At 39.0% G+C, this 13,852-nt stretch overlaps 1 protein-coding gene across 1 annotated transcript; it reads left to right on the top strand.

Annotated features, from left to right (window-relative positions):
- Positions 1-42: 42 nt before the first annotated feature.
- LOC131769742 (uncharacterized) lies at positions 43-12,961 on the top strand. The gene is made up of 14 exons (XM_066170611.1): positions 43-1,368; positions 2,584-2,817; positions 3,387-3,623; positions 4,153-4,239; positions 4,885-5,121; positions 5,221-5,437; positions 5,967-6,322; positions 6,676-6,917; positions 7,200-7,495; positions 8,156-8,488; positions 8,628-8,772; positions 9,483-9,548; positions 10,036-11,266; positions 11,672-12,961. The coding sequence occupies exons 1-14, from the start codon at positions 117-119 to the stop codon at positions 11,674-11,676; spliced, it is 4,938 nt and encodes a 1,645-aa protein (XP_066026708.1). The 5' UTR covers positions 43-116; the 3' UTR covers positions 11,677-12,961.
- Positions 12,962-13,852: the final 891 nt, after the last annotated feature.

Here is a 13,852-nt window from a genome sequence, read left to right as displayed (position 1 = left end):
ATGTACCCTAAGTGCTACGAACCGCTGAACATGTAACGCGTGGTCTGTTGGCTCAACTTCCGTAATTGTGTCTGGCGTCGTCTAGCGAGGTTCTTCTGCAAGAAATTGCTCAAATAATGACAATGGCGTCTTTGAAAGCGTTGTCTGCTTTAAGTTTAGAAGTTGAACAGAAAGGACAAACGCTTACTGATGTCATGTTTCTTTGTGACGAGTGGAAATCTTCGAAGGGTGGATTATCAACTTTCAATCGAGAATTTGCGATTAATTTGGCAGCAGCCACGACTGGTAGCATGAAAATCCACTGCTATGTCTTGAAAAGCGATGATCAGGACATAGAAGATGCTAAAAAACATGGGGTGAATTTAATCACCGCTCAGACTGTTCCTGGATCGCGAGATCCCATAGATTGGTTAAAAGTTCCACCTCCAGAGCTTCAGCATCCGCATATCGTGATTGGTCATGGAAGAAAACTGGGACGCCCTGCATTCTTCATTGCACGAGCTACAGGATGTCAATGGATTCAGTTCGTCCACTTCTTCTGCGAAGACCTTTGGAAATACAAAGAAATCGCCACGGCTGTTGATACGATCGAAGAGATAGAGGAGAAGCACAAACTGGAAATTGAGTTGTGTAGAGCAGCGGATGCAGTTGTCGCCGTTGGCTCACACCTACAACAGAAATACAGCAGAAGTCTGCCAAATGTCAAAGTCGAGATTATTACCCCTGGAATCTTTGAAAAGTTTTCTGGTGAACTAAAGTTTGCCATGCGAAGATCAGTACCATTAGTAAAGAACTTTAGTGTGTTCTTGTTTCGCGCAGATCCCTTTAAGGATCTTTCCCTTAAGGGATACGATATTATCGCAAATGCTGTTGGTTCTCTTGGTAAGAACTTTGAGCTGACATTTGTTGGCTCATCTCCTGGTGAACATCGGAAAGTTGAGCGATGGTTTCTTGACAACACTTGCATCAACCGAAACCAACTAACCATCCATGGATATTGCAGTGGACAAGAGGAACTTAAGATGATGTTCTATCAGTCAGATTTGGTTGCTCTGCCTTCTTCTACTGAGGGCTTTGGATTAGTTGGCCTGCAAGCCATTTCTGCTGGTGTTCCTCTACTTGTTTCAGGTGAATCTGGAATAGGTGAGGCTTTGAAAGAAGTAGAAGGAGGGGACACTGTTATTGTTGGATCAGATAAAGATGCAAATGAGTGGGCACAACGGATATGGGAGAAGTCAACAGAGCGTCCAGAAGATAGAGAAGCCAGTGCCATGAAGCTTAGAGAGAACTACAGGAAGGTTTACTCTTGGAAAAAAGAATGTGAGAGGTTCATTCTGATGATTAAGGAAGTATTGAAAAATGCAGATGGTATGTTCAGTATCTTTACTTTTGTGTAAAAATCAGGTTCTTGTGATGTTACCTTATCCTAAATGTAGAAAGAAGCCTCACACAAAAGGAAAAACATCTGCACATGTAACCAGTGCAAATTTCATGAGTTATTAAATGTAAGTGTCTTAATATGGATCAACCAGCAGTAATTGTTCTCTTTCAACAATTTTACTCTATTTTGTAATTTCTTCCATCCTTTCAGCTTATGAAGTTCTCCCTGTCCAAGGGTGTAACCAGATTTTTTCAAGAAAGGGGTCATACTAGAGCAAAACTTAGATGCGTATTGTGGAAGAAGAAAGACTTCAATGTAAAACAGATAAAGAACATTCCTCATCTCCCTTCCCTGCACTGAAAATAGCTGAAAACTATCATTTGATTTAACATTTTGAAGGTGAAACTCCGTATGTTAACCAGGGACACCTGGAGATCTCCAGTTTTATATGGCTTATACTGCTGCCCCCTCTTGTATATCAGTAGGCTTGTATTAAGTCATGGCATGAAGGCCCACATTGACTGAATACAAGAGCCACTAAAGAAAATATTTTGATAGAGAACAAATTTGAAAAAAGAGGGCTTTTCAATGATGGCTTTTGCAGCAAAGATGTCATGGCGTTTTCGCTACCTGAATATTATTGGTTATATGCTTAAAGAAAGGTTTACAAAGATAGAGCCCGAGGAACTTGCTTGAAATAAAACTATACCACAACTTGTAGTTTTTATTATTGCATGGTAAACCCATTCTTCTGTCATAGGATTAAATACAACTGCCCAGCTGCCCTTTAGTTCCTGCAATGTTCTGGAAGAGCACCTGCTACTGGAATATTGTTGGCAGGTCTCATTAGAATGGAATGAGGAAGGGCTAATGCTTGAAATGTCAGCTTGGAAACTTTTTACTGTGCCCAATTTAGATTATCAGCTCAGTCGATAAAACCAAATTAAATGAGTCACTGATGATTTTTGCTTTATAGTTTGCTGGTGACATTTATAATTCTTTTTACCCTCACATCATACTTAAAATAAAAACAAGTTAGACATTTTCAAAATTTTGTTGCAAAGACCTAATTGATTTGGTATTGTGCATTTGCAAGACTCACATTGTCTTTGTTAACTCTACTAGGAAGATAACAGATAGAGAGATGACTCATCTAGGTGTTGAGTTAACTTTTGATACAGCGTCTTTCATGTTAACACCAGAGTCAACAGGATTCCAAAAGGATCAGCAGCAGAAGGACTCTGCCACATCAGCTACCGCAGGAAGCATAGTTCATCCAGAAACTGAAGAACCCCAAGCACTCCTTAAGTTTAAAGTCCTATCCTTAATTGCTATGAAGTACCTTGGAGCCGCATCCCTACGATCCCTGGAAGAGTCGGAAATGTTAATAGAATACTTGAGAAGAATGAAAGTAATCAAAGGTGTCTCATATGAAGGTAGTTTGGTGATTTCTGTGGAGTGTGATTCCCTTGAAGTGCTGAAGGGAGTAGTGCGAGTTGACTTTTGATAATGCTTGGCTAATGCTTGAAACATCAGCTTAGAATTTCTTCACAGTGGCCAATTTACATTTTAAACTTGTTTGATAAACCAAATTACTTGAGTTACTGATGATTTTTGCTTTTTAGTTTGTTGGCACATTTATCATTCATCAGAGAGAAATGAGTAAGGGCTAATGCTTGAAATGTCAGCTTGGAAACTTTTTACTGTGCCCAATTTACATTTATCAACTTAGTTGATAAAACCAAATTAAATGAGTCACTGATGATTTTTGCTTTATAGTTTGCTGGTGACATTTATAGTTCTTTTCACCCTCATGTCATACTTAAAATAAAAACAAGTTAGACATTTTCAAAATTTTGTTGCAAAGACCTAATTGATTTGGTATTGTGCATTTGCAAGACTCACATTGTCTTTGTTAACTCTGCTAGGAAGATAACAGATAGAGAGATGACTCATCTAAGTGTTGAGTTAACTTTTGATACAGCTTCTTTCATGTTAACACCAGAGTCAACAGGATTCCTAAAGGATCAGCAGCAGAAGGACTCTGACACATCAGCTACCGCAGGAAGCATAGTTCATCCAGAAACTGAAGATCCCCAAGCACTCCAACAGTTCAAATTCCTATCCTTAGTTGCTATGAAGTACCTTAAAATCATATTTCCACAGTCCCTGGAAGAGTTGGATGAGTTTATAGAAAACTTGAGAGAAGTTAAGGCAATCATAGCAGGTGTTTCATATGAAGGTAGTTTGCGGATTTCTGTGGAGTGTGATTCTCTTGAAAGCCTGGAGGGAGTTGTGCGAGTTGACTTTTGATAATGCTTGAAACTTCAGCTTAGAATTTCTTCACAGTGGCCAATTTACATTTTAAACTTGTTTGATAAACCAAATTGAGTCATTGATGATTTTTGCTTTTTAGTTTGTTGGCACATTTATCATTCTCCTCACCCTAACCTGGTAATTAAGATAAAAAATTATTCACCACTACTTTGGTTTTAGAACAAAAACTTTTGGGAAATTTCAGAGATAAGAAGGCAAATTAAAAACGAATTTAAGTTCAATGAATTTTTTTTGGTTGAAAGGAGATAAAAAGAATGCTGTTAAATGCCCTTATTTTGTTTTCCATCAATTCAAATGTAGAGTTTTCCTCCCTCTGTCCTTCAGTTTAAAGGAATCTCAAGTTGACTGTTGTGAGGATTGCTGGAATAGGTACATTTGAGTCTGACATGAGGAAGACACTGAATGCTAATTTAACTCTGCACTCTTGGTCATAGGTACTTCACCCTCATCTGATATGTTCACCATTAGTCATGAAAAAGAACAAGAACTACCTGAAACTATGAGACATCAGGAAAGAAAAGGTAAAGTAAAAAAAGAATCTGGAACTCAAATTAAATCAAATCTAATATGATACAAAATTTATATAGCAGTAGATGTAAGTTGTGAATATTTAGAACATTTCCAAACATTTAAGCCCAAGGAACTCGCTTGAGATAGATCTATACCACAACATGTAGTTTTAATTATTTTAACAATGTATGGTAACCCTGTTCTTCTGTCATAGGATTAAATACAACTGCCTAACTGCCCTTTAGTTCCTGCAATATTCTGGGAGAGCACCTGCTACTGGAATATTGTTGGCAGGTCTCATCAGAATGAAATGAGTAAGGGCTAATGCTTGAAATGTCAGCTTGGAAACTTTTTACTGTGCCCAATTTACATTATCAACTCAGTTGATAAAAACAAATTAAATGAGTCACTGATGATTTTTGCTTTATAGTTTGCTGGTGACATTTATAGTTCTTTTCACCCTCATGTCATACTTAAAATAAAAACAAGTTAGACATTTTCAAAATTTTGTCACAAAGACCTAATTGATTTGGTCTTGTGCATTTGCAAGACTCACATTGTCTTTGTTAACTCTGCTAGGAAGATAACAGATAGAGAGATGACTCATCTAAGTGTTGAGTTAACTTTTGATACAGCTTCTTTCATGTTAACACCAGAGTCAACAGGATTCCAAAAGGATCAGCAGCAGAAGGACTCTGACACATCAGCTACCGCAGGAAGCATAGTTCATCCAGAAACTGAAGATCCCCAAGCACTCCTTAAGTTTAAAGTCCTATTCTCAATTGCTCAGAATTGCCTTGAAAACATATCACCACAGTCCATGGAAGAGTGGAATAATTTAATAGAATACTTGAGCAAAGTGAAGGCAGTCATAGCAGGTGTTTCATATGAAGGTAGTTTGGTGATTTCTGTGGTGTGATTCTCTTGAGAGCCTAGAGGGAGTAGTGGGAGTTGACTTTTGATACTGACAGCTCATCTCGTGTTAATGCCAGAGGCAGCAGGATTCCAAAAGGATCAGCACCAGGCCTCTGCCGCATCAACTACTGCCGGAAGCATACTTCATCCAAAAACTAAAGATTTCCTAGCACTCAAACAGAAAATCCTACAGTTAAGTGCTATGAATTACTTCAAGACCACACCACTTCATTCCATAAAAGAGAGCAATGAGTTTAAGTTTTCTATTAGGAATAACAAGATCAGTGTTGGGAAGTAAGTATATGTGAAAAGTTGAGTACATTTATTAAATTTTTTGCCTGATTGACTGAACATTGCTACGTAACCTCAAGCTCCAATCTCATTGCCTGGCTTCAACAAATATGGTCAATGAATTTGTTAGCAAAGTGAGAAAGAAATATCTGTGACCAAACCATGTGGCAATGGTGGAAAAGAGTAGATTTCTTTTTTGTGTGCATTTTTAGTAAAACAGATATTCTTCTCAGGCTTGCAGAATATGAGATTATCTTTTCCAACTTGGGAATATTCATCTTGTTGGTTACTTATCATCTCATATTTGGCACACTCCAGTAGAATTATAGTTAATTAGTGCTTTTGTTCAACACCCAAAGTAATTAGTGAATTATGCCGTCATGTGACTGAAGAAAATTTTCCAGAAATGTTTACATTGAACAGCATGCACAGAGAGTTATTATATTATTTTTTTTTTACTGTTTTTGAAGATGATAATGCCCTTCCTTGTTCCCTGTCTTGTTTATTGGATTTCACATCTCTTATTTTACAGAAGCAAGATTACCAAGGACGGAGGAGTACTAATAGTGCAAAACGTTCCATCGCGTGTAATGTTCCCTCCTAAAGCTCTGTCAACATGTACAGAGGTCACATGTTCTTTATGGAATCTGCAGATTCTATCACCACCCCTTGGAAGAAATGAGGCCTTAGTGAGCAGTGTGATGGAACTAGCCTGTGGAAGCCTTCTTGGTACAGAGAAACGTTACGAGTTCAATGTGAAAGTGAAGTTGGCTTTATCCTACAGTGCTAGTGACATTAAAGGATACGAATTGGTGATCAAAGAATTGATCAATGAGAAGACCAATGATTGGAGAGACTTGGAAACCAGATGGGCTTGGACATCATCAGGTAGAGGCTATTTTGGTAATTTACTGGGTACAGTCATCCTTCCTTAGACAACTTTACCTCTTCCTTTGCACGAAACCATAAACAACTTTGACTGTATAAGAAGATACACAGGCTCTGTAATTCTTTCTTGTAGACTTAGTTTGTGATTGAAGTTGGTCGCTGTAATGTTCATTTTTATCTTGTGTGTTTGTCCAACTACCACTTCGGTTGTTTTTTTTCTTCTGATATAACAATCGTTCTTGCCAGACATAAATTTAAAGAACTGTGAAATTGAATCAACAGAGATATATTGAAAATAGAGGGTTTCTTGATTGTCATGAGGAAATTCAACAACAACTTCTGTTTCATTACAGATATCAAAGATGAGCATTCCAGCGTGGAAGAATTCCCAGACTGGTTGTTTCCGTTTGCGGAGGCAGAAATTACGAGGTTTTCTTCATTTGCGGTGGTCTGGCGTCTCAAGTCTTTCACGTTTAAAAGCCCTTCGACTTTGTCATCTTCCTTTCCCTGCATTCTGTCAGACCATCCAGGAGTGAGTGTAACATTGCCTGTGAGTTCTCTCCCTACAGGAAAAACCTTCGCTCTCACTGTAAAGGTACATGTACATCACTTTTACTAGAATATTTCCCAATAGTTTCCATATTAACATCAAGCTTTTGCTGTTAAAGACAAGATTTTTTAACACGAAGACAGACTTATCAGCCTATAATTCGATAAGCATGATGTTTCGATGCACATAATGGTTATTACTTACCTTCAATCAGCGACTTCTGTGAGTGTTGATTGTGTATTCAGTTTGCTTACCGACTCTTTATTAAGTTGGGGCGCTTTTGGGTTTTCATTAGTTCACACAGTACAGCTTCATCTTTCTTTGAAGGTGCAAGAGATTCCATGCAATGATACTGTGCTGAAAGAACTAGTAGTTGCTGGGCCTATTCTTCACATTTCACCTTCTGAACCAGTTCAGCTGTTAGCACCTACTAGGCTCACAATCCCAGTTTCACTTCGGGAAGACATACCCAAATTTCCGGATTATTCGGCCACTGACATCAGGATATTTTGCCGAACCTCTGAAGAAGACGAGAGTGAATGGAATGAAGTCACAGAGCAGCTAGAAAATAAAGCGGTTCTTAAAAATGGGACAGTGACGTTCACAGTAAATCACTTCTCAATGTAAGTATACTCTTCTGGCTGTTTTGAAAGCAGTAATATACTGCAAAGCATTCAGGTAGGTAGTGTCCTGGCGAATCTTTCAGAGGAAAGACATGCATCATTAGGTGACACCTGGGTGTACAAAAATGTGGATATCTCTGTTAGAACTACAGAAAAGACTAAAAGCAAGAACAAAGGAAACCAAACTACTGGATTATTACTCTAAAGCCGATTCGCCAATTTTAGGTATTTATTACAAACCTTAATCGACCTTTTAGGGATCTCAGTTTATTACAAAATCTTTTCTCCATCTTGAGCCTCAGCGCCAACCCACTGTACGATTTTTATTCGGGAATTGTTGATTCGCTTATTTTCATTCATTAATGTAGTCGGCTTTTCTTCTTAGTAAAGGGCTATTGTGTTTATATGATAAACAAAATAATTCATGGATGCTTGCAGATATGGCATTTCTCTTCGAGTGTTCAACTCGACATCTCACTTGTGAGCTATAGAGTTAAACACTAGAAGAGAAATTCTATATCAACGCGCGCCCGTGTATTATCTCTATATTCCCTTGTTCTAAGATGTGCACGCTCTGATTTGGTGATGAATGATCGGGAATGCTCTCTTCACTCTGACGACTATATGAATAGATGTTAATTTTGTGTCGTTTTCCTTTAGGTACTGGGTTTGGATTGACCTATTGAAACTACCCTTTGATATCTTGAAGCATCTTGTCGATTACCTCAGTGGAAAATCGATGTTACAACGAGTAGGATTTTTTGCTCGTTTATATGCTATAGAAAATTCTACGAACTACGTGCTGACTCTTTACTGTTTCCCACTCCATCTTGAAGAACAAGTGCATACTCGAACATCTTCAACTGATCACTGCGTTCGTGCTCAAGGGGAAGGAAACTCGCTGAAGCCACTGTGTAAAGAAGATCAGATGTCTGTGTCACTTTCCAAAGCATTTACTGTGACGCAAGAAGAAAATCTAGACAACTTCTTGACGTGAGTTTATTCATTTTTGCTTATCCTTTTTCCATTGTTTCCGGCAACTTGGAGCAGATGCGTTAAGAAAAACATATCTTTTGCCTGGACAAAAAGAAATACCTAGTATTTATTTCTTCGTTTAATTTGTTTGTGCCAGGTTTCTCGGAACTGAACCTTTTAAACGAAGTTTGCGTGTATCTGTTAGCGACCTCAGTAACCTGCAAGTAGAGTTGTACATGGGGAATCAAGATTACAGACAAACATTATGCACGCTGTATTTCATTCCGACCTTTTCAGATCAGGTATGTATTGTGTGAAGTTGAAAAAATGGAACTAGTGGAGTAAATTTCCCTTCGGCTGAGTAACTCTCAGGATCCACCCGCCCAAAAGATACTTCCACGCTGTCGTGCAAAGTGCGTGACTAGGAAGCTTCATAGAAGATTAAGGTAGCTCTTTCAAATAACTCCTTCACTGTACTTCCTTGTCTATATTATTTCCATCTTGTATCGTTGCATCTATTTGGAACTGGTGAGGTTACGTTAGAATTAAATCGCCACTGGCAGAGCTAAACTACTCTTTTTGTGGATATCTAGTCAGACAGTTTGCTACAGCTTGAGTTGTGCATATTGTTAGTGAAAATAAAATGAAGACGCTATCACAAGGGAGACTTTACGTCCCCGTGAAATCACGGGAATAAATCGCAGCAGAAATCAATCGTACTCAAAACCGCAGCAAAAATCGCCTGTGTGAATGGCCGTTAATGTAAGGGGTTTTCTTTTAAAACGACCGACGACCACCCATCACACTTGCCCTAGAGTCTCCTCGGTTTTGAAGGACTCTAGCTTGGTAAAGGCACAGGGCATATCCTTAGTATAGTGTATAGTATAGTGTATATCCTTAGAGAGTCAAATGAACCAATTGACGACAATTTTCAGTGACAAGGTTAGAGAATTGATAGATATAAATGTGGGATAGTATATTTTTTCTAACAAATTAAGTATCTCTATTGCAGAGCTCTTCCCCCCGGAACTCTCCTTCTGCAGCACAGGTAGTCATGCGTGAGCAAAGGGAAGATCAGGTGAGAAAAGCAACGTTCTTAAATATTGAAGAAAACAGCTACAAGAAATTAGAAAAATCAACGAAATATGTTCTTATACTTCCAGATCGTAAACTTACTTACGGATCAAATAAAAAGATTTATTCGAAGTTTCGCGTTATGATAATAATTAATCATTTGATTTTGATGGAGTCACGCGCTGAAAAAAGCCTTCCACAAGTTGAGCAATTTTTTATTTGCGTTTTCCAGTCTTCGTTTAAAGGTATCAGTTCATTAAAATTGGTCATGTAGTCTGATCGTCCGGGTAAGTGTAGTCCTGACGACTCTGGGGACTGTTGTCGGTAGTAATGACTGACGTTTTGACAAACACAGTAGAAGTCATAATCAGACGGTCCAGTGAAGGGTTGTTGCCAGACGATTGTTATAAGTCGGGGTTGTGTAGACTGATTGGTCACGAATACACACCCAGACAGAATCACGTTTCTATAACCTTGTCATGTTATTTCAGGGATTCAGCACAGCTTTGCCCTCACCGAAAGCACCTGAAGGAACAGATTCAAGTAATTCCCTAAAAGAAGATTTGAAAGTTATAATCTTAGCAGACGAGTGGAATTCACTTAAAGGTGGATTATCGACGTTTAACAGAGAACTTGCCATTCATTTAGCAAGCCGTTCCGGTACTCAAGTCACTGTCTTTGTTCCTCACTGTGCATGTGGAGAGGAAGAAAAAGCAGCAGCTGCGGAAAATCGTATTACTATCATTGAGGCAGAGAAATGTATTGCATGCTCTCCTCTCGAAGAATTGTTTTTTCTACCGAAAGGTCATCCAATTGATGTGGTAATTGGTCACGGCGTGAAGCTTGGTAAACAGGCTCAGATTATTAGAAAAAATCATGACTGCAAGTGGGTTCAAGTAGTGCACACTGCTCCTGATGAACTCGGTATGTACAAGGACTATCCGAAAGCTGTCGCACAAAGTGAGGAAAAGAACCAGCGTGAGGTTAGTCTATGCGAAACAGCTGACCTTGTCATGGCAGTTGGGCCTAAATTGAAAGGTTTCTACTCCAACCATCTACGCTCTTTCAACAAAGACCAAAATGTTGTGCAATTTACACCGGGAATTATGAAAGATTTAACTGATGTGGAGTTGTCGCTCCACGAGAATGACGAGTTTCAGGTACTGATATTTGGGCGTGGTGATGACGAAGACTTCGAGCTTAAAGGCTACGATGTTGCCGCTGAGGCATTTGCAAGTCCTGAGCTGAAAAACGATTCCTATCATCTCACATTCGTTGGAGCGGCCCTCGGAAAACAAGACGAATTTGCAGCGAAGGTTCTCCAACATGGCATTTCTAAAAACCAGCTATCTGTCAAAGAATATATCAAGGATAGAAATCGATTAAAAGAGCTGCTTCTTCGTATGGATCTGGTTATCATGCCCTCAAGAACAGAGGGATTTGGACTCACTGCACTGGAGGCCCTATCCGCTGGTTTGCCTGTCCTTGCCGGCCATAACTCAGGCTTTTCAAAAGCCTTGCGGGAAGTAGAATTTGGAGAACTCTGTGTAGTTAATTCCGATAAACCCGAAGACTGGTCAAAGGCCATTAAGAAGGTTCGTCAAAAGGAGAGAAAAAAGCGGCTAAAAGAGATGCAACGACTGCGGGAATCTTATGAACGGAACTACAACTGGGAAGAACAATGCGAGATTCTTCTAAGGGAGATGAGGAGAAAAGTTTTTGGTAGGCAGGTTCTTTTTTCCTTTCCATCCTTGCTTTATTCAAATCTTTGACAATTGAGGTAATGACTTTTTCTGCAAAGTCTGCTTTTTTTATTTCTCTCTTTTATTGTCCACTCATTCGTTTTTCTCGTCATTCGCTAATTGATCCATCGATGTATCTGTTCTTTATTCATTCATTTATGTATATACTTAATCATAAATCTGTATGCTTATCTATTCATGCCTAACTCTTTCTCCTTTCTTCTTCCCTTCATTTATGTCTTCCTACCTTTCTCTCTTTCTTCTTTCCTCTTTCCTGCCGGTTATTCCTTCATCTCTTCACCAATATTTCTACTACTACTAGAAAATCAATTTACATTCTTTAAATTTGTCGATTCAAGCCTTTAATTACTCTTATACTTTTCAGCGTAGAACCTCAGCGCATCGTCAGTAGGCCTATGAAGACACCGTGAGAAGCAAGCAATATGGTGATTCAACACAGAATTTTGTATTACTGAAGAAATAAGACAATTGACGTCTTTTTTTCAATTTTTTAATTCATTGTATTAGCCAGGAAACGTTTACCCAAGTTAGGCTTTGTAAGATCACCAGATTCAGATGTACATATTTTAGTTTTGATATAAATTTCCTCGCAGTGCAATACTGAAGTTTAATAGTCAGTGGTTTCACCCAGAGACCGAACCAACAGTTACGAAAGATGATATGTTACTCGTACACATTTAATGGATATTATATATTTTTTTGCTTCCCGTCTTTTTATGACGATAAAGCTATGCAATTTTATCCTATTTGAGCAAAAAAGAAAAGCCACTCACTGTTCTTGCTGCATTTGGGATCTGTCACATCTGTGTGGAGAATTCTGACTCAAAGACGCGAAGATGTGATATAGTGTTCGAGTGGTGGAACAATTTTCAGATAAGAGTCGAGGGTTATCAGAGAGTTATCCTTCAACATGCTCTGCGATTGGCGTAGACAACTCTCGCCAACTTATTTCAACCAATAAGATGCAAACCAAAAAACAGTTGCGACTAAGTCACTGACGTTTTCGGACAGGTAGTTTGCGTTTTTCATTTTTATTTTTTTTATTTCGAGTTGACGACGGTTTCTTGAGATATTTTTTTCTGCTTTGATCGACGGTTATGATAAGACATCCAAACGAAAAGTGCTCCAAGAATAATATGAATTGTTTTACCACGAGAACTTTACAATGATTTGTTCGAACTTCCGTCTACCGTAGTGTGAAACTGAAGCGCTTAATTGTTTAACAAGCAAGAACTCGAACAAATTCACGAGTTTAAAGCTCAGACCTGTTGTTATCTCCTTAAAAATCAAGTCTGTAAACGCCCATCAAATAGGATAACAAAACACGGCCCATTTAATGCATAAAATTAAAACAAATACTTGGTGACTTGCAAAAATATGGTATGTAGTATTTGAAGGTTGAAGCATTCTTAATCCTTAGTTATATATGTCGTTTTCCAGACCAACACACTATAGTCGACATTCTAGCGGTATTTGGGACAACATCTATGGGAATACGCCCTACCAGGCGGGAAAAAGCGCGATCCTCAACACTATGAGAAAATTATGAAAGATAGGTAGCAACGTACAGACGTGTATAACAACAGTAAGACATGCATTCTGTAATTCCGTAGGGAAAATATAATCTTTCAAATAAATTAACATTCTACCGTAAGTTGTTGTTTTTTTTTTTTCTTTAGTTGTCCGAAAAAATCGTTATAACACCTGTCATTCTTCGATCCTTTACCCATAAGTTAGTTTAACCTTACAGTTATTCCCGTAGAGGCTTGGACAAGAAACACTCTAAGAAATGAGACCAGTTGGAACTAGAGTGACGTGCATATTCCCGGCCCTAATCCCTTGCAGACAGGTAAGTATCTAACTATGTTGTGGTCTTTTGCGATTGGAACTGACAGTGACACTGATGTTAATATTTTTAGTAACGTAGTAAAGCCGGAATAGAAAGGCGAGAGACGAACTTTGATCGTACTTTTGCGATGCTTTCGTTTTTCAATACGCATGCTCAACCATGACACTTACCCTTAATAGATAGCCTGTGTGTCATCCTCAGCCAATGTGCCTAGCGGTTTCGTGCGCGATTTTAAGCGTCAAGCGGCGGAGCTGCGAAGAACAGGCCGTGAAGCTGCTAGAGGCTTTGAATGAAAAAATAGCCGGGGTTTTCCACCGGGAACTTCACCGCTCGTCTCTGTGGCTCGGTTGCCTTTATCGCTATTGAGTACCCAAAAACTTTTGAACATGGACGGGCCAGGTACAAGCTGTAGCGTGGCACTTTTGACCGACCTTGCAGGGACACAGATATCTATGAGTTTAGTCCCTGAACCCTCCCTTCTGCCCCCTATACCTCATCTTGAGAAGTACTCAGCAATGTTCACCTCGGGAATAATTAAATGAGACAAATCACCGAAGAAAGGAACCATCTCCCAAAGAGTCAGTCTGCACATGGCCAGCGGTGTAACTGTAATGGGTAAATTCAACATGGCGCGACACATGCCGCAGACTTGATATGGTTGCTGCAGTTTTTAGCTGCAGTAAGACCGCGGTTTCT

The sequence above is a fragment of the Pocillopora verrucosa genome, chromosome 8 (genome assembly GCF_036669915.1).
Source record: "Pocillopora verrucosa isolate sample1 chromosome 8, ASM3666991v2, whole genome shotgun sequence".
Lineage (NCBI taxonomy): Eukaryota > Metazoa > Cnidaria > Anthozoa > Scleractinia > Pocilloporidae > Pocillopora > Pocillopora verrucosa.
This window is presented reverse-complemented; position numbering and strand designations above follow the sequence as displayed.

What these genes read in the sequence shown, in the direction of transcription:
- LOC131769742 (XM_066170611.1), top strand. Translation starts at nt 117, where the DNA reads ATGACAATGGCGTCTTTGAAAGCGTTGTCTGCTTTAAGTTTAGAAGTT. An exon ending in TTCCGACCTTTTCAGATCAG is followed by an intron (nt 8,773 to 9,482) that starts GTATGTATTGTG and finishes TCTCTATTGCAG; the next exon opens with AGCTCTTCCCCCCGGAACTC. An exon ending in GTGAGCAAAGGGAAGATCAG is followed by an intron (nt 9,549 to 10,035) that starts GTGAGAAAAGCA and finishes ATGTTATTTCAG; the next exon opens with GGATTCAGCACAGCTTTGCC.